Source organism: Labrus bergylta, chromosome 17, assembly GCF_963930695.1.
Source record: "Labrus bergylta chromosome 17, fLabBer1.1, whole genome shotgun sequence".
Lineage (NCBI taxonomy): Eukaryota > Metazoa > Chordata > Actinopteri > Labriformes > Labridae > Labrus > Labrus bergylta.
The window spans coordinates 16721100-16744118 of NC_089211.1; the positions used below are offsets into that span (position 1 = coordinate 16721100).

General features: G+C 39.6%; 1 protein-coding gene across 2 annotated transcripts in view; it reads right to left on the reverse strand.

Moving 5' to 3' along the window:
• The window catches only part of fibcd1b (fibrinogen C domain containing 1b), a 120259-nt gene that overhangs the window by 66327 nt on the left and 30913 nt on the right, over nucleotides 1–23019 (reverse strand). The window contains exons 2-4 of one of the 2 annotated variants that reach the window (XM_020634648.2): nucleotides 20655–20738; nucleotides 14763–15242; nucleotides 5856–6015 (exon numbers count right to left, since the gene is read on the reverse strand). In XM_020634648.2, coding sequence (XP_020490304.1) covers nucleotides 5856–6015; nucleotides 14763–15242; nucleotides 20655–20738 — 724 coding nt within the window. The remainder of the gene's footprint in view (nucleotides 1–5855; nucleotides 6016–14762; nucleotides 15243–20654; nucleotides 20739–23019) is intronic. The other variant, XM_020634649.2, reaches the window with a different exon arrangement.

Consider the following 23019-nt stretch of genomic DNA (forward strand, 5'->3'; position numbering starts at 1 on the left):
CTCTAAAGTAGAGGTGGAGCTATGTGGCCCTTCGGGATTTGATGAGTTGTAACAAATTGAATCTAACACAATTATAAGGATAGATTTGATGACATATTATATTATTATTACTGTAAAAATGTAAACAAAAAAAACAAGTGACCAAATCCAACAACATAAGCACGTCTCTAAACACTTTCCTTCAATTCTGACCTGTCTGGTTTCTATGAAAATTAATTTTACATAAAAGTTAAATAACTCTGTGATTGACTGGCGACCAGTCCAGTGTTTGACCCCACCTCTTGCTCAATGACAGGATCGGCTCCAGTGACCACTAACGGGAAAAAGGGGTATATATGATGGATGTATCGATGGATGAATAAAAGCTAATTAACTTTATTAAACTGGCAGGCACCAAAATTTAACTGGAAAACATGGCTCCAAAAGGGATACATTTAACTATTTATTGGAAGGAGATTTAGTGCAATATTGAGCATTCATGGCAGCAGGGTGGGATTTACTCAAGAAATTGTTAGTTTCTATGGTGATCAAAGAATTTAAGCCCACTGAAATGATTTGTAATTTTCTGATTAACTTTGGGCTTAAACTGTGTTTTTCGACAATTTAGGTCTACGGCATTAGTTTGACAAAAAATGTTCATAGGCTCATTCATTATTGTTTTTTTTTTTACTTTAATTGGATGTTTGTTGACAAATACAGAAACATATCTTAACATAGTCCATAGTTTCTTATCTATGGTTTGGTTCCATGTGTTCACAAGCTGGAGCGTGTGCTGTCTGTGTGACGAGACCTTTGGAGGAGTTTATCTGTTCACAATCTCATATGGTTGGCATTATGTCGCATAAACCCCTCTAGTCTCTAGAGTAAGTCACTCTGACATCACAGGCTCTGCACAGCAGGAGGTGAGCTCATTGAAATGCACCATGTTCTCCCATCTCCACCTAACACAGTGTTCAGGTAATGGTAAAAAAAACCCCACTTTTGTCTATTTTTAACCATGCACATGTCCTGTATGAAATTTTACTTTTGTATATTCACTTTTTGCTCTTTTACTTTAAAATGCTATGTTCATAGAACGGAATAATCAATGTGGCAGAAGACAAAATAATGCTAAAGAAATCCATAAAATGTCTCATAAATAATTGCTGTTGCACAAAGACAGGCGGTCCAAGAACTGGAAGAAGTAAGACTTTCTCTGCAGCAGTTCCATTTGACTAAGACACTGTGCTACTCTCAGCACTGAGAAGGGCTCCACTGCAGTCAGGTTCCTCTTCATATAACTTTGAAAATCTAATATGTTCTTATGGGAATCCAGTGCAAACAGTATAGAGATGAGCACTTCAAATATTCACAGGCACAGTGGGATAGACAGGCAGTCAAAGAGATTCATGATTTTGCCCCATACCTAAACATACATACACCCAGACAAAGGCATGAAATATTGAGAATGTGCTGTTGTAAATACTGTATGTGCACACAGTTATTTATTTAGCTATTGTATTATATAAGACAGTCAATAAATATACCCTCTTCTTAATTGTAACATTGAAAAAAACATCTTTACATTAAATTGTTAACAGCAAGGATTGTAATTTCAGTACACGGATAGGAAAAAGTTAATTGACCCCACAAAAGAAAGCAATAATTAAACAAAACACTGATATAAATCATAATAAACCAACATTGGCATGTAGAGAAGATATCATTCGGGATGAGAACTGATGTTTATGGTTGTTTTTCTTCAGTTTTCTAGTGCAGTGTAGATTTCTTTGATAAAATGTCAAGGCTGTGCTCCACAAAAACACTGAGATGCCGCCGGCTGCTTTGTTGTAGTGCAGTTGGTCTTGACTGTAGTTCAGAGAAGCAGATCGAGTAAGAAAACCTGCACTGAACTACATTTCTAGAAGGAAGTGTCGAGTTTATACATATGGTATTGATGTGAAGAGAACTATAAGCTAAACTTGAACTTTGCTGTTTTTATGTATATTTTAAAGCCTCACTGTATATTTTGACTTATTTGACGTGTTATTACCTTTAAAGACATAAACTATGTTTCAGAATGCTTTCAAAATCGCCTGCTTATCAAATCTAGAGGGAGAGAGCATGTGAAGCGCTGTCCATGGTGCTGAAACCTGGTGCTGATCGGCTTGAATGTTGTCAACCTTTACTTCTGACATTTATGTAGCTGGTGGATATCTTTGTTTAAAACAGGTCAATGTGAAACATTTTTTGTATATATACATCAAACAATGTGAGCTCAAGTGGCATCAACAATCCATATATATATATATGGATATAAGGGTTATTTTAAATCCAAAATTTCAGTTATGGACTGGACTATTTCTTTGTACCAATTTTTAATGGATACCTCCTGGCTATATATGTGAAAGGGAAGGATACAAATTGGCCACAACGGCTATTTTTAAAATGAATATCTCTTGCATTTAGAGAGAGCACAGGATAGTTTAAAGTGTTAGATGTCAGTTAAGGCATTTTAACAGTAAGGGTTGCTGCTGTGTAAAGAATTTTGAGAGAATATTATTTTTTTAAAAGCCCTGAATGCTTGACACATTCAGCATCATGGAAATGTTTAACATGAAACTGTTAAAAATCACCTGGTTGTTGGTGCAGCAGGGCAAGGTTAATGATTGGGGACATCTCAGACTAAATGTTTCTGTTACGGAGTCTGGACCAGAGGTTTTATATTCTGCACTGGTGTGAATGATTTTATGTTTAAGGGGAGATTTTCAAAGATGGTACATTTACCCCTAAATTCCACCAGATGTGTGTTCAGCCTGACTCCACTCCATTACAGTACCAGAGCTGATAGGAGAGGGTTACCCGGAGCCATAACTAGCAGACAAGCAATGCACATGCATCTGGTGGAAGTTCTGGGTATAGGCATCGCCTGTTTAATACTACACACAGATGATGGAAAACAAAAATCTTAAAACATTTTTTCCCCCTTTTCGGCTGACAAGTTGTTCTTTTCAACATGAACATATTTTCACAAACTAGAGCTAGTAACCTTTTCGTTAGGTCCTAATGATTGCAATCTGGCCCTGCTTTTCTTGGTTAGAAGCTTGACAGATTTGATGAATTTGGTTTTAAGAAGTTTCTTTCTGTATGTTGTCTTTCCTTGCACAGAAAAAACATAAATCCATAAAAAAAAAAAAAAAAAAAAAAAAAAAAAAAGATTTTTCAATATCAAGTAGAAAAGAAAATTCAAGCTTTTGGTACGTAGTCTTTCCCACAGTCCAGTGAGCAATCGCTAATGAAAAGGTCTGCATGTTTCTGTAACCCCACATCCCCCAAAGGACCAAACTGTTTTTTTATCTTAATAATTTATGTGCATTTTTATTTAGTTTCAAACCTTAAGAGTGAAACTCCTGGGGTATTTTTTTTTTTTTCTAAGTTTATTAGTTTTAGTAAACACATAAAACTTCTTTCCCCTCTAAAGTCACTGCAAACAGAAAAATAATGAGCTGTAATCCGTGACAGACAGCCGACTGAACCGGACACCTGTTTCCAAGAGGATCTGTATGAAATAATGAGACCAGGAGCAGCCTTTTTACACAGCGCTCCATTTGCAACAACAGGACTGATGAAGTCATTATTCAAACTTTGTTCTGAACGCTGACTTCATGTTGTACAGGAAACAAGGAGAGAATACATAGAGGCTCACATAATTATGCCTTATTATGGACACTTTTCTAGTCATGTTTTCCCCTAATAAATATAATAAACCAAGCATATCTACAAAAATAATTATATGAAAAACAATAGCCTTGCAATTTAAAATCTATAGTGTCTGTAGAGCTTTCAGAAGACTGATGTTACTTTACATTTAATTGCATCATATTGTGAGCTATTTTTGTAATTGTGTTTTCCCCATGTAATGTGCATAAAGGTGGGGGGATAGTGCGAAGCTATTTTCTTAGCAATGGGAAACAATATTGCTCGAGTCTTTGTCGCTGCTTTCATTAATAAACAGCCAGGAGGAAACAAATTAAAATCAAGCCTGAAGAAATTACCCCACAGATGGTAAAGTAGTACCCACTGTGAGATAACAAGTCAGATCTGAGGGATACATGTTCTATCTCTTCATTGTTGATTTATTGTCACTCAGAATCCTGGTGTGTTTCAAGTGCATGTTTACGGATTGTCGCAGAATCACGTGATTGAGGAAAGAGGATTCTGGAAGGAGCAAAAATGTGCTGAAAAGATTACAGATCTGAAAGTGAATAATTTCAGCACCACGGACAGAGCTTCAGCAAGTTTGTTTTTGCTCAAATTTTACAACATACCTCCATGTAAAGTCTTCAATAACCTATTTTAAAATTTAATTTGAACTGTATTAGACACATTTGTTAAAAAATATATTTATCGCTAACTGAAAATATTGACAATATAGTAACTATTGCCTTAAAGATTTGGTTGTTAACATCTTACAGGTCTTGAAATGACTTGTCAACTTAATGCACTTCTGTATACAGTACACTGAGCTTGAATAGCACTTTTCTAGTCTTCTGACTACTCAAAGCGCTTTTACACCACAGGTCACACCTTCACATTCACACACTGATGGCAGGGCTGTATAGTGACCATCAGAAGTAACCAATCCCATTCATACACATGTACATTCAGTCGACAAAGCAGCAGGAGCAACTTGTGGTTAAGTGTCTTGCCCATGGACACAGCAGAGGCTGCACATGTGACTGCAGGAGCTGGGGATTGAACCCCCAACCTTCCGATTGAGTGACGACCAACTCTACCAACTGAGACACGGCCACCCATGATCAGTTCAAAAAGGAGACAATAATGAATTTTAGTGATTAAAAAAAACACTTTTGAATGATTGTCAGCTTTGTGTAACTGTATATCAGCATAATAGAACAAATACTATAGCATACATTTTGAGCACTGGAAACATCAAGTAGTTGTTGTCAAATGCAAACATGTGATGTCACACTCCTGAAAGCCGACTTCAAAATCTTTACACCTTGAATTACTCCATTAAGGTCAGTGGAATATTGTAGTCCATTATTCAAAGTAGCATCAGTTGCAGGGTGAAATTTTAGGACACAGAAATTTCAAAAATAGGTCACAAATAAAGCACCCATCACATCATGTAAACAACTGTAGATAGGGTTAGGGTTTCTTTTGGCAAAAGTTAAGCAAAAACTGAGAAAATGTTATTCCTCTGCTTCTGTTTTACACTCCTGGAAGAGTGCTCTTGCCTCATGTTTGCAGATTCATGAAACCTCCACCACACTCTAGTCTCTAGTCAAGTCATGCTGTTCACACAAACTCCAAACCCTCTCTAACTCCGTTATTATATGCTGTGTGTTATACATGAGCGGCCTTCACTTCGCGCTCCTTGGCTACCTATGCGAATCGTAATCCAACAGGGGAATGCTACTGGTTACAGTGGGCCTGGTTAAAAGCCTTCCATTGAGACAAGGCCTCAGGCCATTTTCTGCCTCCCAGCAACAGTCATTCCTCATATTTTGTAAAAAAAAAAATTCCACATCTCCACCAAGGCCACTGGATAATGTGGATGAGATGTAGCCCAGGGAAACATACTGATATCAGTGGGCGGGGATGTGTAGCATGAATATGTGGTGAGATGGATGACAGCAGACTACATTGGAATATCATTTTACACACTAATGGAGTCAGGCTAACAGAGTGAAGGATTGTGACACAGAGAAGGTCAAATATATGCGTAGGTAGCCACTGATATATGAATGAATTATACAGAGACAGATTGACATCTTCAGACAAACAGATCTGCAAAGAATCTAGTCTCATCAGATAGGGAAAGACGGAGGTCACGCCTCTTTTTTTCTTACCGTTGGAGCAGCCCTTGAGACGAGCCCCTCTCACCGGTGCCCTCTGCAGGTCGGCCTTGACCCGCGCCTTCAAGCCCACATTCTCCTTCTGCATGGCATTCAAAGCATCACTCACGGAGTTCACTACCTTCACCATGTTGATCTGGCTGTCGGAAAGCAGCTACAAAACACACACAGCAGGGGAGAAAATTGCACAAATTTAGACGATGCAAATTAACCAACACTTGCTGAAGCATAACTGCCAAGAGATTTAACAGCTGCCCACATAGGCGCTAGTTTCCTTTTATTACTTTGCATAACTTAAATGACCTATTAGTAGTGTCAGGCGATTCTAAGTTTGAAATCGTCAGACTTTTAGTGCGTCTATTACCCTGATTTTCTGTTTAAGGCTGGTATTTGTGGCTTTGCAGTCATTTAATGACTGTAACTTACTTTTTTTTAAGCTGCACTGTTAGCATATTTTAACATTTTCCTAAGTATTAAGGCACACTTGGAACAATATATGGACAAATCAATACATGAAAAAAACAACATTAGATTGATTAAATTAAACCCACAAAGAACAAATCATGCAACATTTGTGATACAACTTTAGGATGAATATGAAAGTATTTGATTTTCCAAGTTCAGAAACATATAAAAAAAAAACATATTTGTCCACATTTGTGTTATAAATATTATCACACAAATCAAGTACGTCTCTATGCAGTAGTTTGAGTCTAAGTAGTGTGAGTCCACAATTCCTGCTTTGAATTGGTTCACAGAAAGAAAAGCATGTATGCAGAGGACAAAAAAATGCAATGTAAGAGCTCACCTCTGATACATGCCAATGATTCAAATGCAGAATCAAATCTCAAGTACATGTCAAGTAACATTTTCCCTTTTTGTTATTGTTCACACGATTATAAAGATAAGTAGCCTACCAGACTTGGATTTTCTGTCCTATATTCATGTCATGGTTTCTTCATGATTTTTGTCACAGTGTCATTACATTAGTATAGTAATGCACCAGCTATAAGGGTTATAGTCTCCCCTTAAAAGTGTTCAAGGATGATCCACTCTTTGACATTTTTTAGTATGATATGTAATCATAACTTGTAACTTTCTACATGACCTCATCCACTTCATCTTTTCACGACGTCCATTTTTTTGCATAATGAATGTCTGCTGGTTTTAATTCCAAGTTTTACAGTTTGTGGTTACAGTGCTAGTCAGCGGCCAACTCAGACGTCGGAGCATCCTTGAACACTCCACAAAGTTTTCACAGAATTCTAAATAACACGACTCCAAAAAATAGTTGAAGAAAATCAGTCTAATTTGATTCTATGGTATTCTATAGTATTCTATTCTATAATATGTAGGATTATTGGCTACAACTTAACTAGCTCTGGTAAAGCTGAGTCCTTTAGGGATCCTTGGAAGAACACAGGGGCAAAGACCACTCTATGTAGCAAAGGCACCACATGGTTCCCTATCCCATAATGCACCCTGGTAAGGGCTGTGAAACACAAGAAGCCCAGTGGGAAAGCTGGTGATGAATGTGAGCGCCTGGACTGGCAGAGAGCAGGGTAACCTCTCTGATCTGCTGTGGTCACTCTCTTTCTCGCAGCCCCTGTTCATTGCAGAGGTTATTTTCCCATAATGCTCTTTGGATGGCCTACACCTAAGCACAGCCAGGTGTTGGGTCCGCATATGTTTACACACACTGCACGTTTGCAGGGATGACGAATATTCCAGCTCACACAACCTCTCTCATCCCGGTTCTTTCATCTTCCTCGACAGACAGACACACACACACATGCACACGCACACACACTATAACCCACCGTGCTCAAAGTCATACCAGGTTCGGAGTCTTCTATCAAAGGTAGCTCTGCAGCTATATTCAGGTGGTGAAACTGCATTAGACAGAAGCCCTGGTGGCCATATCCTGGCCTCAATAAGTATGCAACACACCTCTGGGGCACAGCAAGCTGCACTGCAATCATATTACACAGGCACTGGGGCTTTAACCCACACACATGGACATAAACAACACATTTACACACAAGGCCACATTCAAGAACAAAGAAAAATCACACGCACACCCATGCATGGAAAACTGGAAACCGGATTTGTGAGGGTGTTATTCAAAACACTATTTTTTAATTTATTTAATTAATTAATGTAACTTAATTCTTTGTGTGCAAATTTGACACGACTTTCAGAGTTGTAATTTCATTGAGGGGCAGGCTGTTTGTTTGTTTGTATGTGTGTCTGTGTGTGTGTGCTTAATGGGAAAGACAAAGGCAGAGGAGTGTCTACAGTCTTAATTTTGAGCCTTGACTGACACACTAATTAGGATCATGATGTAATTAGCTCTCATTAGACAGCCTCTCTATTGGCTCACCGAATCAGTCACACCACAGCACTTAACACAAAGAGACTGGTTCTGCGCGTGGAGCTTTAACCACAAACTAATCTGGGTGTTCTCCTTCGGCAGACTCATTAAAGAGATCTGATAAACACTTTTGAAAAGATGTTCCATCTATTTAAAGTTTTGTTGTTGTGATTGTGGTTTAACTTCAGCTTGGTGATGACTGATGTAATAAAAAAAAAAAAAATTGGACAAAACAAATCAGAAACAACCAAGCCCCCCCCTAAGTGAACAGATGGGACATGGCGTTGCATTGCTATTGATATCAACTTGACTGCAGAGTACTGCTGGTCCTAAACTGACACGAGAGTGGTACCTTGTTCTTCAGACTTTGCAGATGATGGCCGCTGACTTTGCTGGCTAACTTGAGGTGTTGAAACTGAGAGTGTGTTTTTGATTGAAACCACAACAAATGTGTGATTTTGTTTGGCCTTGATAAGATGTTCCATAAGGTAAAGACATATTCCCTGCGTGGTAAAGAGTCACAAGTCAGAGCAAAGAAAAGTTGCTAGACTGGAACTAGAATGTAGAAGAAAAAAAAATTGAAGCCATTTGCTTCCGCCATCTGCTTAATGCGACATCTTCCCCTCACAGACGGCGGCTGTCCAGCCAAGTGGAGCCCAAAGGAAGGAGAAGAGAGAAGAGAGAAGTGAGAAGAGCAACCAAAAGGCCTCCCTGTGTCGTGTTTTTTTTTTTTTTTTCTTGACCAGTGTCACCCTTTACAAGATGAAAGTAATTCAAACCCTGAAGCACATTTGTACTTTTCCAGAACTTCGCTTGAAAACTCAAAGTAAGCAGTTGGTTTGAAATGTAAGGAGGAAAAACTTCAAACATTACCTAACTTTGCTGGAACAGAAGTAATCAGTAAAAAGAGGTCTTGTAAACATGCTAAATGTTATTTGTCTCACTTCAGAATTAGCTTTAACTTCACTGTAAAAGTTGTAGAAAAGGATGTGGCTGGAAGGCTTTTTATAAACATTTGATCAATTTGTCCATCACTAGAAAATTCAATCTGTCTTGTAAATGGAAATTTAGTATCCTGAGGGTTTTGTTATCGGACAAGACAATGAAATACGTCATTAATGCTCTGGAAATAGTGATCTGGTATAGATTACCAGATTTGGTATTTCATGGACTAACTATCCATCCATCTATTGTCTATAAAGCTTTTCAGGGTTCACGGGGGGGCTGGAGCCGATCCCAGCTGTCATTGGGCGACAGGTGGGGTACACCCTGAACTGTTTGCCAGTCAATCACAGGGCTGACAGACAAACAAACAGCCACACTCACATTCACACCTGTGTGAAATTAAGATTGACCTAACGAACATGTTTTTGGACTGAAGGAGGAAGCCGGAGAAGAACCCGGAGAGATACCTCCACCCCACAGGGAGAACATGCAAACTCCACACAGAGAGGCCCTGTCCCTAAGGGATTCTGACCAGGAACCTCCGCGCTGTGAGGCATCATCACTAACAACTGCGCCACTGTTCTGCACAGATTAAATAAATAATCAATGCTTTGAAATAATTACAAGCTCATGAAAATATTTAAACTTGCTATGCCCGACATTGAACAAGTGCAATAAAGAGAGAAATAAATTGTGCCAGATGCTTGGTTAGAAAAAAAAAAATCATGATGTTAATATCAGCATAAGATGTCCACAGGGTATAGTCGACCTGACTGTTAACCTCAGCTTTTGTTTCTGTGTTGTTCTGTGCCAGCCGTGTAGCTCCCAGCCACCTCTCTGCTCCATGTTCCCACATCCTGCGTTTTAGAGAACTCCTCAGCATTCTTTCATGTTTTGACAGCTGTGATGCAGATGCACATCTTCATCTGACTCCACCACCCTCTCTTTCTCCCCCTCGGGAGCATCTGGGGGGAGGAGGAGGGTGTGTGTGTGTGGGGGGGGGGTGGGGTAATTGTTTTCCCTGTGTTTGGTTTTCTGATGCTTTTAAGCTGCAGCAGAATGACACTTTTTATATTAGAAAAATGCAGATTTGGCATCCAGAAAGTAAACTTCTAATCTGGATCAACGGCACTTAGAATGTGCATACTCTCCATTCACAAACTTAAGATCCCCTAGCATAAAAAGATACTAAGATGAACTTTAACTGACAATCAATAAACACTTGACCTAATTTACTGTACAAAAACTTCCATATAAATGATCCCTTAACCTTCTGTATCCTTCGGATTAAACAGCCGGATATAATATGTACAAGAGGCATCTGAAGCAGAAAAACACTGAATAAAAGATGATGGACAGAATGTTTTCAGAGCAACCCTGGCTCATATCATACACAGAGTCTCGGATCCTCAATCGGGATTTTCATTTTGTCCATGTGTGGTTTCCTGCAACCGGCTAATGCAGCTGTGCAATTAAATCATGACTAATGGAATTTAGCAGCGAGATGGCCCTTTAATGTTTGTGTGCTGTTAATGGCCATATGTCAGCTGTCCTCATACTTGATTCCGATTTGCTGTCAAACTTTTTACATATTTTGTTTTGCGATACATTATACATCATATATTTCCACCATGTATTTTGCAGTGACTCATTAGCAATCTTTAAAAAGTAAATTGTTCATGTTGTACGCAAAAAGTCCTCTTCAATGTCTTCTGTAATTAGCAGATAACAGACTAAGTCTATTTATAAGTTTGTATCCCCTTTATATGTGGTATTCACTATATTTGCATTTGCATTGTTCTTCAGCGTCCTATTATCAGTTGTTTGAAGCCTCCAAAACACTGATATTCTTTATTCCTTTGAATTGCTGTACCTTTGAAGATATACGCATTTCCTTAATTGAATTAGTTTTCCATATTTAATGTGACTTTTATCATTATTCTTTCACTCGGAGGTTTTGAAGTTATTTGTATCGCACCCAGGGCTCAATTGCTGCAACAAGCATTCTGCAAATTTTTCTTTTTCAAGTCCTCAAAGGACTGTGTCGACCACAGCGAACATCTTGAGGCAATACTGCTCCATACTCCAGAAAAGCCAAGGTTTTTGTAGATCCTTAGCAGAGGTTGTGGGTGTCACTTGTCCAATTCCTTAATATTCTGCTGGCACATCCTTGGGTTTAAACTGTGACCTGCAGTTCATGGAAATCAGTGAGTCATGCTCTTCCTCGCAGCCTTTACCTCCTTGTACTCTTTTTGCATTCAGACATTGTGGGAAACTGAATGTCAAGTTGGATAATTATGTACACTACATTTTATCTCAGATGGACTGATGCTATGGAAAATCTCATCTTTCCACTGGTTTATCGATGCTGAAGGGCTGCATGAGATCAGGTCTTAACACCTCCACGCTCACCCCAGCTGGTGGGCATAAGACATGGTTGCCTACATTGCCTCTGTACACCGCTGTCACTGCTGGCCGGTTAAACATTTGTTTAACAACTTTTAATGTTATTCATATCACTGACAGCAGTTTGCACTTGTTACTTTAAGAAAGATAAGTGGAAAGAGCTAACTAAGAGCCACTGACAAGACTGTAATGAGAGCACTTCACAAGATTTGAGGGTAAAACCAAGAGTCCAGTTAAAATGTTAAGCTGCTTTTGATATTGGGTGAGGATTTTGCTTAAATTTTGAATTACAACATTTGTTGTCCTCCTGGATCTGATCTAATCAATCTGATCTTGGAACTGTAGACCTATGACTACTTGATAAGTTTGCAGAAATATGTGGTTTACAATAATTATGAACCATAACTACTAGATGTGATTCTAATGATGTAAAGGTTTTGGGAGTCCCCCAGGGTTCTAATCTTGGACCACTGAAATTCTTGGGAAACTGGAGGAAGAAAAATGCCCACTATATAGGACATATCCATCCCTCCATGAGCCACTTTAACCACTTATCTTGTTTGGTGTCACAGGGGGCTGGGCACCCTGGAGGTGCTGTATCATTTACAGGGACATACAGAGTCAAACAACCATTTACACTCACATTAACGGACAATTTAGAGTCCTAACAAGCATATCTTTGGACCCACGGGAACCCCACTGACAACATGCAAACATCACACAGAAGGAACCCTGTCCTGCCATAGATCCAAACAGGAATCCTCTTGCTGTGAGACAACAGTGCTATTCAGAGAATTACCATGCAGCCACCATAGAAAAAAATATTTAGGAAAATATTAAGCACTTTAACCACTTTAATACAAGAACACCAAAGTCACTTGAAATGTGGCAGAACACAAGACAACAAAAATGTTAAACTTGCACTTTAGGGAGCTAATGTAAACTAAAACAACATGCTCCCATATTTACAGATGAATGTTTTAAATTTTGTGTTGTGTACTGAAAAAAATGATAAGATGGACTGACAGAAAACCAAATGTGACTGCTTGATCAGTACGGCTATGTTTTGGGGTTCTAATCAAGGAAAGAAATTGGAAATAAAAGTAATACTGCTTGTTCAAGGGAGTTCTGACTTAGAGCAAGCACTTACCAACAGTTAAATGTATTGTTATATTTCTATATTATACTGGCCTTTTCATCAATGTGATCTATTTGTACACGAATGTGTTCAATTTGGTGTACCTTTCTATTTGGAGTTGAGAGCAGAAACTGTGAAAAATGAAAATGTCACTTTGAGAAAAATCAAAACACAGTGGTCCTAAACCTACTGAAATCAGGTTTCCCTGCTTATCTCCTCAGGGGCATTTGAAGGGTTTCTCTTTATATAGAAGGTTGAAACTGTTCTTCAGGGGGGCTGCGGTGCACACTGAGCCATTACTAACACTGGCACAGTCAGCTCTGTGTCATCGAATAAATCAGAAGTCCTGGCCACAGGTGGCCAATAGATCACACAGTCACACCATGGTGTCACGCAGAAACAGCGGATGTGCAGACAGCATGCCCTGCCTTCAAAGAGGAAATCAATCAACTGGAGTGTCTGGAGTGCCAGTACCCGCTCCACTTAGCCTCAGTGCCCACTGCACTGTGCCACCTATACACCACAATAACAGCAGTAAAGGAACCGGCCTCCTTCACGCCTCCAATGTGCCACCAATCAGCACCCACTGTTTCTTAGCTGGCGGAGGCAGAGTAGGCCAATCCGGTGAGTGATTTCTAAACAATTTTGAACCTGGGCTAAAGAGGTCTGTCTTCGAGAAAGGATTGGCAGAAACAGAAAGCATTCAGTTGTTGGATCTATGTGGCTGGCAGCTATGAAATCTATTTACTACAGAACAGAGAGGCTGAGCCTGATGGGCTTAAATTAAAAGAGCATGTAGTGTGAAGAATTTCTATGCACATTTAGGAAATGCATTGTCAATAAATCAATGTGGACAGTGAATACCAAAGCGAGTCTAATTCTTTTTTCATCCAATGGTATGTCTGTCTTACAAATCCAGGGAAAAATTATGTTATCTTTCTGATTTAATGTGCAAGTTGTTCTGTTTTTAGAATCATGATGGGCATTTCTTCCCCTGTGACCTCATCTTCAAATGCCACAGACTCGGCGGAACATGAGCCGTAGTTGTGCTGTTATCAAGCCATTACAGGGCTTGTAGAGTGTTAAGAGAAATTCATATGGTCCAATTGGCTTTGGATTAGTGAATGATGGTGTTTTGATTGTGCAGTCGGGGAAAGTAAGTGACTGAATAAGAACAACTGACAGTAAACCCTTAGGTATAATGAGCTGTCGTGCGTCACAGTCAATAGGTATTGATAGGTGTTTCACAATCAAGTCCTCGAGCGCTGATGTACAGTACTTACAGTCATGACTTTGTACTGGATTCAGTTCTTCTGCTGTGACTACTCAACCAATCATAGTCATGATGTATCATTAAAAACACACACAAAAAAACTGCTTCATTGCCTTACTTAAAAGATACATTGTAATGAAAAACACATTTTCTATTTTTCAAGACACAGTTTGATATGACATTCAACTGAGAATCATTCATGAAGATTATGGGTGCTATAACTACTTCAAAATCAGTCCATTTAACATAATAAATGTTAAATGATACCAAAAGAAATACCAACCCTATTTGTTTCTATGCTTTTACTTTTGGTCTTGTATGAAAGTACTTTTGTAAGTTTGGGATTTTTGGATTATGGAGCAATATTCAAACACTGGAGTGTAAACAATATCACATAAACAACATAAATTGTTAAATTAATAAATACAATTTAAACCACGTTAGGTAGTAGTATTTTTCTGATACTGATTACAATTTACTATTGCATGCTACAACATGTTTACTTATAATTGGAAAGACAGTTTTGGCAACCATTGCAAAATTGCAAAAAGTTAAAAAATTTGTTGTAATTTTCATGTAATATTTTTCATCATTTGCCTCTGTAACCAGCGTTAGTCTTTAAGACCTTGATCATGTGAGGGTTTGTATATGTTTATATCTATTTCTCACCGATGGAATCAAATAATGAAGTTAAAATAGTTGCTGCAATTTTTTAAAACACAGTTGCATGTTATCAGTGTCTTGTACTGTGAGTTTGAGTCTTACCTGTATGAGGCGTCCCTGTTCCGTCTGTAATGTGTTCAGGTCTTGCCCCAGGCTGCCCTGTCCCCTCCGTAAGGACTCATAGTCCATTTTCAGCTGCCCCGCGTGGGCCGACAGTTTGGCCACCTCCTCAGCCAGACTGACGAGAAGAGCCCGGTCCTGACCTTTCACTGACTTCAGGTCAGAGTCGTGGTCGGTGAGCGAGTGTAGCAGCGAAGTCTGCACTCCCTCCAGACGCAAAAAGTTACTGTTGTAGTCGGGGCAGTTGGGGTCTATGAAGATGTTGATACGAGAGCCGTCGCCTCTCTCCACGGTGACCAGGGCATTTGCTTCATCCTGATTAGTGGAGATGTGGGGCAGGCCGTCGGACATGGGTGGGGCCTGGTAGTGATTCATGAAAAGGATAGTGCCGGTTACGGTGACAGCGAGCAATACAGCCACAAAAAGCAGGATGGTGCAGAGCAGGTAGCTGCAGCTCATCCTCTGTGGAAGGAAAAAGAGAGGGAGGAGATAATATGGAAAGAGAGAAAAAGTATCAGTTAGTATCGCAGTTGCTAGAAAACCCAGAATTACAGCTTTATAAGAAGAAAAATGGTTTTCATCCATCATGAGGGATCTTTTTTTTGAATGCCAGATGCTCTTTACTCAGAGATATAACCATATTCCCATCTGTCGAAATGTAGTTGTGAATGATTTATGATGGAACATAATGTAGATTCTTTCAACTGCCAGTCTTCTAGGAAAGCAAAATAACTTTTTCAATCAAAACACTGTAAGTTTTGGTGCAGTAAAGGGCCGATGGAAGCTTGAGACACTTTTTGAAAACTCATGGTCAAGGCACCAATGTTCAGATTTTCAGTTTCTGGTATTATAGAAGAGCATTAAAAACCTGAAACAGTTTGATCCTGCAAAAGAAAGTAAAAGCTAAAGGTTGTATATAAATGAACAGAAATATAACCCTCTTATAGGAAAAAGGCTTCCCTACCACTAGTGCAATCATTAAAAAAAGTCTCCAATGACAGGACTGGAAATAGCTGTATGAAAGCCCTTTACGATCAGGCTCCAGTTTTCCACTCAGGTCAAGAGATTCTGCAATGGGAAAAAGAGAGCAATATGGCCCACCTATGCATGATTAACAATACTAAGCTCCCCCATATCTTCCTCTAAATGAATCAGCAACCAATCCTTCACTGATATTTTTTTATCTGCACTGAAGGACGTTTTCTCTGTGAGAATATGTGGGCAGGTGTGTTTGTATGTGAGAAATGTGTGTGAGTGTGGGCTCATTAATATGTAAATTGGCTGTACGAGCACAGTGAAGAACTCTAATAGACAGCTAATGGTCTGCTTTACGAGGGAGGTTTACGATTTCTTTAATGTGAAGGAAATCAATTGTGTTGTCCAGGAAATAGTCCCATCCTCAGTGTTTACCCACAGCCCTTAGGTAGGAGTGATAAAATAAAGCTGTAACTTCTTGACAACTTGTCCTGAAAGGGGATGAAATGTGGTATCTATGGATGACTAGTCAGCATTGGCAACACTGAGTAAGACCAAATTATGGTCCCAATCATAAACCCACATAGAGTTGGCCTCTTTGCACTAAAAGGGGTACGATTTGCAGGGCTCTCTGTGGTCCAATCATGAGCCCAAGGAAATGCACATGAAAGGACTTCATGAGGAGCCTGAGGTTAGTTTTCTCACTCGGGTCCCATTTGTACCCCCCGGCATCATTAAGAGTCCGCATGGGTGAACACATATGGGGCCTGCAGCCAATGAGTTAAATGCTTACTAGGCCTGTTGAGTCCATATTGTATGTCTACACAGCCTTGCTTCACAAACATAAGTTATAATAGCTGTGACTAATAAGCAAACATGGACTTTGTGGATAGGAAAATGCACAAAGGTAGATCATTTCATTTAAAAAGCTTAATATAGGTGAACCGTTATATTTGTTTTCCATTTACCGCAGGTTTCTGAGGATGCTTTTTATGACAGTTAGCATACGTGAGGGATCCTGTTTGACATTAAGTGAAAATATATTTTTCTATGATTTTTTTGGTGTCTGAGTTTTTTCACCATAGCCTATACAGTAAGGGCCAGATCCACATAAGGTGATTTTGTGGGCGCTAAACCTGTGCAAAGGGTGAAATGTGTGCAAACTGCCCGCAAACAGCACTGCCAAGCAGACAACGTCCTGGGTGCGCCTTTCTCATTTGCATCCATGTAAATTAGAGAATATTTAAAATTGCCCCCTTCTTATGCAAAGAAGCCTCGTTGCAAATACCATCTTATCTTAAGACCAGCACTAATTGCCATAGACAGTTTTCGGTTTTGCTATTTAACACCATTAGACCTGCGTATTAAATCCATGCAAATGTCTCCTCCACTCTATTTTTTCTCACTCAGCTTATTCAAATAAACCCAAAAGGATGCCACATTGCAATAGGCTAGTGATAAATGTGGCGTGGTATTTTTAAGAGATATCACACGCAAACTTTCCACTCTTTATGACTTTAAAATCAATTATTTGTTAAAGTCTGTTGCAAAACTGGAGCAAAGTTCACAGAGTGTGCAATCATTTCTTAGTGGATCTCGCCCTCTGTGTTTTATTTATATAACTTCTTATTAAATACATGCATTGCTTTTTTTTTTGTGGAAGCCAACTTTACTGTGGATACTGATTTTTGAACACTGCTGGAATGTTCAGAAGCACTGACTGCATCTGCCCTTAGGCTCTATTTGTCCTTAAGGGCCAGAAGCCACACAAACGCACATAAAACAGACATTATAATTCATGCAGACAAAAGATACACAACATTTACAAATGCCTCTGAAATGTGAGGCTTATGCACATGCATGCACACACACAGAATGTGCACAGTTCGTTTTGCAAAAAACTTGCAACAGATATCAACAGGCAAGCAGATGCACATATTGCACATGAAAAAAAAAAAGTTAGAACCTTCACACTTCCTGATGTTTTTCTCACCCAAACACAGCATCACAAAAAAGAGCTTCAGGGAAGTATTGCCACACAGAACATTTTTTGTCTTCTTGCTTTTATTCAACATGTAGACCCTGACTGCACTAAGAAGTGTCTCTATGCATGTCAAACAGTTATTGTGTGTCTTTCCCTCCCTTTGTGTTTTTCTGTTTGCAGAAGTGCAGGTCTAGCTGAGTGATTGTTACTGTGTGACTGGGCTTGGGTGTGTGTGCGTGCATGTGCGTGTGTGTGGGTGTGTGTGTTAGAGCGTCTGTGCAGCACATAATGTGTATAATGGCCTCACACTGCAGAATGGCTGCGTAGTAACATTAGAACAGTTTCACTGCGCTACATAGCCAGCGGGCCAAGACATGAGACGAGGCCATCATGGGCCCAGCACTAAATATTCATTGCTAGCATACTGATTGTTAACTTAACGTGGAGGAGATATACGATGGCCCAGGTTATGCTGACAGTGTGACACAAGAAGAGCTGACAGACATTTGCACACTGAAACATTCACTTACAGGAGCAAGCAGGTTTGTAATGAAACTTTCTGCAAATATAACGTCGCAGGCACATAATGATGTCCCAGGATGTTGACCTTTAAAACCTCAAGCTGTTAAGTTTTTTTTTCTGATTAATGCCAACCATACAGCAAGTGACATTTCACTGTTGCAGGCAACTTTCCAATGGTGTTTTGCTGGCAATGCTCTTGTCATCCCTTTTGTTTTTGTGTAGGGTGGTCATAAAACTCAAATCAGTCTTAAGTCAGTGTTTTTCTCATCTTGACATTTCCCAAAAATAAGTGGCTCACTAAAACAGCGAAGTTCAACAACATGAACATTATCAATTTGAATGTTCTGCAAGCCCTTTAAAGCATCGAATAGAAGGTAGCTTAGTGGGCCAATAGTTCACAGAGAGGGTACACCCAGGAGGCGAAAGCCCCAGCATACACAAGGGCTGCTACCACTGTGTTGTTATGTGGTGTGATGATAGGACAATAGCCCGATTCCAGTTACTGTAGCCTCCATGAACCAGATAAAGTTTGAATTAATAGGGAGGTTTAAAATGCCTTCTGGCCTGTTATTCTAACCAAGCTAACGATATGGCCTCAATCGCTGCAGGTTATTCCAAAACAAATGCACACACTGCTGTCACCCTCTCATAACTGTGAACTGTATAAACAGGATGACAACAAAACAGCACCCAGAAAGGGAAACCAAAAGAATTTGAACACCCACTATTGACCGGCTGCTGTAGGTTATATAAAGCCTGTTTCCTACATGTTAACAGTTGGGAAGTGGGTTAAACTGAAATATCAAAATGTGTGAGACATTTCGTATTAAACTTACATTAAGTGTGGTTAGGTGAGCGAAAGAGGCTCAGGCTGCCCTAAAGTGAGAGAGACTGGCATGAAGGAGGAAAAACTCAGCATTACAGTGAAAAGCAACGGTTTCTCTGCTGCAGTTTTTTTCTCCAACGGTCATGAAAATCAAAGACAAGAGCAACCTTCTTCATGTCCCTAGTGAATAACCCATCCCTCTAATGCACTGAGAATGAGCTGCGAGCAACCTCTTAACACAGTTTTTTTTCTCCATTTTTAAATGAGTCTCTCAATCTCGCAGCAGGAGCCCAGTCTGTAATTAGTGGCCGACTTTTACATCCTCTCCTGTCTCTACTCACGCCAAACCATGGGCTTCAAGAGGACGACCAGGGAATTCTGATTGATAGATAGAAAAGGAGATGCTCAGAGAGAGAATTTTTTCTCTATGAATATGATGTTGTCCTCCCACACAGACACATTGGCAGTTCCTGGACGGAAGGCTTTGTCTGCTCATTAGATAAGCAGTAAACCAGCAGGAGTCTTGCAAGCCTATTTCCACTCAAACTTCATTGTTTCCTTCTCAAACACCAATATGTATAGACTTACGTATGTACGTATATGCCGATGATACTGATGTCTACATAGGAAGACTTTAATTTGAATGCAGCCCCTTGAATAGACAACATTTTCATTCTCTCTTCAACTACCTAATTCTCTTTCAGCTTGCATAACATTCTCTCTCTGTCAAGTTCATAGCTTGATCCCAAAATTCTGCCACGCAATCACGCTTCCTTTTCATCACGAGTCATGAACACTCAGCTCAGTTCAACGAACCCGCAGGGGTCTAATCCCGTCTAGTTCTCATGCATTCGGGTGCTCGAGCTGAGGTTGTGCCATTGCTGCTGCTTGTGGCAAAATGTAATGTGTAATATGCAATAATCTTCTGCACTGCCATCGCCAAAGCAGTGAGAAAGCGGATTGGGATGAAAATCGTCAGCAAAGAAATCTAATCCCCTCCGCAGGTGAGAAATCACCGTTCATGCCTTTTCTTTTTTGACTGGAAGGGAGGTTGTTGAGAGGACATAGTGCATCTAAATGAAGCATAAAAGGGATTCGATTTACAGGACACTGCTTTTTGGCAGTTCCATTAATGCATTTATCCACTTTTATCCTGATTAACATTTGCTGAAACACTAACTAACCCGCAATAAACAGACAGGTTTTCCAGGAAAAAACACATTCTCATTTAAAGCTAGTCAGTTGATCTGTTCGATGAAGGAAAGGACATCAGCAAAAGATGATAAACAGAAGTCATACAAAGCCATACTTTTTTCTGGTTAACAAAAATGTGAATAATCCAAAGGAGAAAATACTTGTTATTTGCAGACCTCTTTATGAATTACGGATTAGAAATGCAATTTCAGAAAACTCAAATAATCTATAACATTCCTAAAATTGTTCAAGTTGATGACGCAATTTCTAAGACTGTTCAAATGTATAAACTGTGAAACAAAAGCACAAGTGTGTATATGCATGCATCGTTTCCTATGTGTGTGTTTGATACATTGTGGTGACAGGGCCTTACCTTGGCCGGGGTCTCCCTGGCAGTTTCTGAGTCTGACCAGCGATGTTTGAGCTGGGAGGAGCTGGGCACACACTCACAGAACGTCTGCATGGGACAAACAGACAGGGCCACCAGTGTTGGCGTTTGTTCAAGTCACATGTGCAATCAAGCATGCAAGCACATGGGCACAAACACACACTAGTATGCATGCATGCGCAAATGTGCACAGGGACACAAAAGGGTTTTGGTTGTTTGTTTAGATAAGTGAAAAATCAAAGAACTGGGTGCAGCATATTTTCACAGCCAAACCCTCGAATGGCATAACATTTCATCACATTGTTAGGAGCTGAATGGTACTGGTGCCGATAAACCACAACCACCTACACACGGAAGTCGTTTATGACATAGACAGATCTGAACGGGCATGTGTGCATCACAAAGACATCGCTGAATTCAATAGTTTTTGACAGACTCAATGTGTCTACTCAGAGATGTCTTTGTAAGATCCCCAGTACACAGAGTCCTCATACTCCCAATGAAAACAATGAAAAAGAGCATGTCTTTCAATGTGAATTGGTACAGCATGTGCTTAAAGGCAAGCATTCACATATGCAGGTGGGTGTGGGTGCTAGCATTATTTCTATACATAATGTGCTCCAGTATATATATATGTGCAGCTTTGAGCTCCAATGTGAATTTGTCTGGGAGTCGCTCTACAGTAGCTGCAGCTGCTCGGATAAAAGCAGAGTAATTATGAGAGTGGGGGCTTTCTAACAGCTCCAGGAGAGCACGACCTTAAACACTGCTGCTCCCACTGCGGAATTGCTCAATTAGCCTGAGACAATAATACCAGTGCTAAAGCACACACGTGGGCATATAAGCACACACAAATGATGCATTTGAATTGTCTTCTCCATCGTGTCAAAACGTCTTACTATAGTGTGTGAATGTACATGACAGAATCAAAGCATTCAGCCCTCCCTCCCTCCCTCTCCCACTCTCAAGTTGTCAGGTAAAGCTACCTGTTTTAATACCCACCAGCGTCATTTCTGAATACTGTCCTGCTTTGGTTTGGATTTGGTGAGTTGTCAGGGGACAAGGTAGGAAAAGAACAAAAGTCTGCTCGTGAATTGTACGTTCAACTTGTAACATACCTTAGTTACAAAACAGTAGTTTACTACTGGCACAAGTTTGTGTAAAAACCTGAAATCCAATACTGACTGAGTAGTTTTGGTGCCTGATCATAACCACAATGGTTATTTGGCAGATTAACCACATTAACAATTGTTGTTTTTTAATTATGTGTAGAGTACATGTTTGTTGAAAGCATTTTTTTTAAAAGGTAAATAAATGCACAACAACATTTCAACGCACTGTGTCTTCCTCAGAGACAAACAAGCAGAGTTTGCCTCCACCTAAATAAATTTACCTTTTTTCTTCTTGCTAATTTCATTGCTAGCCTACTAGCCTACATCATGGGAAGTCTTACCTAATATTGCAAATTAACTATTGCTTACTTCATTGTTTTATTTAAAAGTCTAACCTGACATTGTATATTCACTTGGCTATATTGATGAACATCCAAACAAGCCCACTTCTTTGAGGACAAACATTAGTCAGCATCTATCTGATAACATTTTTATCTAAATTCACTATTCACTTTCTTTTTACCTCTGTTTTCATGTAAAACCATGCTTGAGAAGTTCATCGGTACAGAGTTTTTTAAATGTTTAAAAGCCCCTAACAGCAGTCGAGTTCAGTGATAATTCCCTCTGATTTGAGCAACCTGAATCCTTTTCATTCAATTTTAATATCAAAAGTATGTGGTAAGTGTACTAATTCTGCAAACACACTCTGTGTAACTGTGTGTACGTCCATGCAACTTGTAGCAGTGCTTGTCTTTGTGTCAGTTGTTAGAGAACTGCTGCGTATGCAACTCACACACTCATTGTTATGATGGCTGACCAATAGTTCACCCTTTTGCTCTAAGCATTCTCTCTCAATGTGTAGAGAGCGAGAGCGGAGGAATAAAGAAGGTAGCAAGAGAAAAAGTATGGAGGATGGCGGTGGAGGGAGATCAGAGAGAGGTGTGCTGAATTCTAATGAGCAGCCTTAGGGTCAGCGATAGAAATCTATGTCTGTTCTGCCTAAAACATTGCAGCTGTCTGTGCTGGCAGTACACAGAGGAGCTACAGAGCTACCATTACTAAATAAACACAGAGTCCACAGTGAAGCAGCTAAACAAACTGACAACTAAAAGTAAATTGGTGCAACTTTGTATGCAAAAAAAAACAACCTTTTTTTTTTAACAGGGTCACAGGTGCATTTGTGCACTAACAAAGACAAGCCAAGAGATTCAACAAAAAAGAAAAGCACACTGACCCAT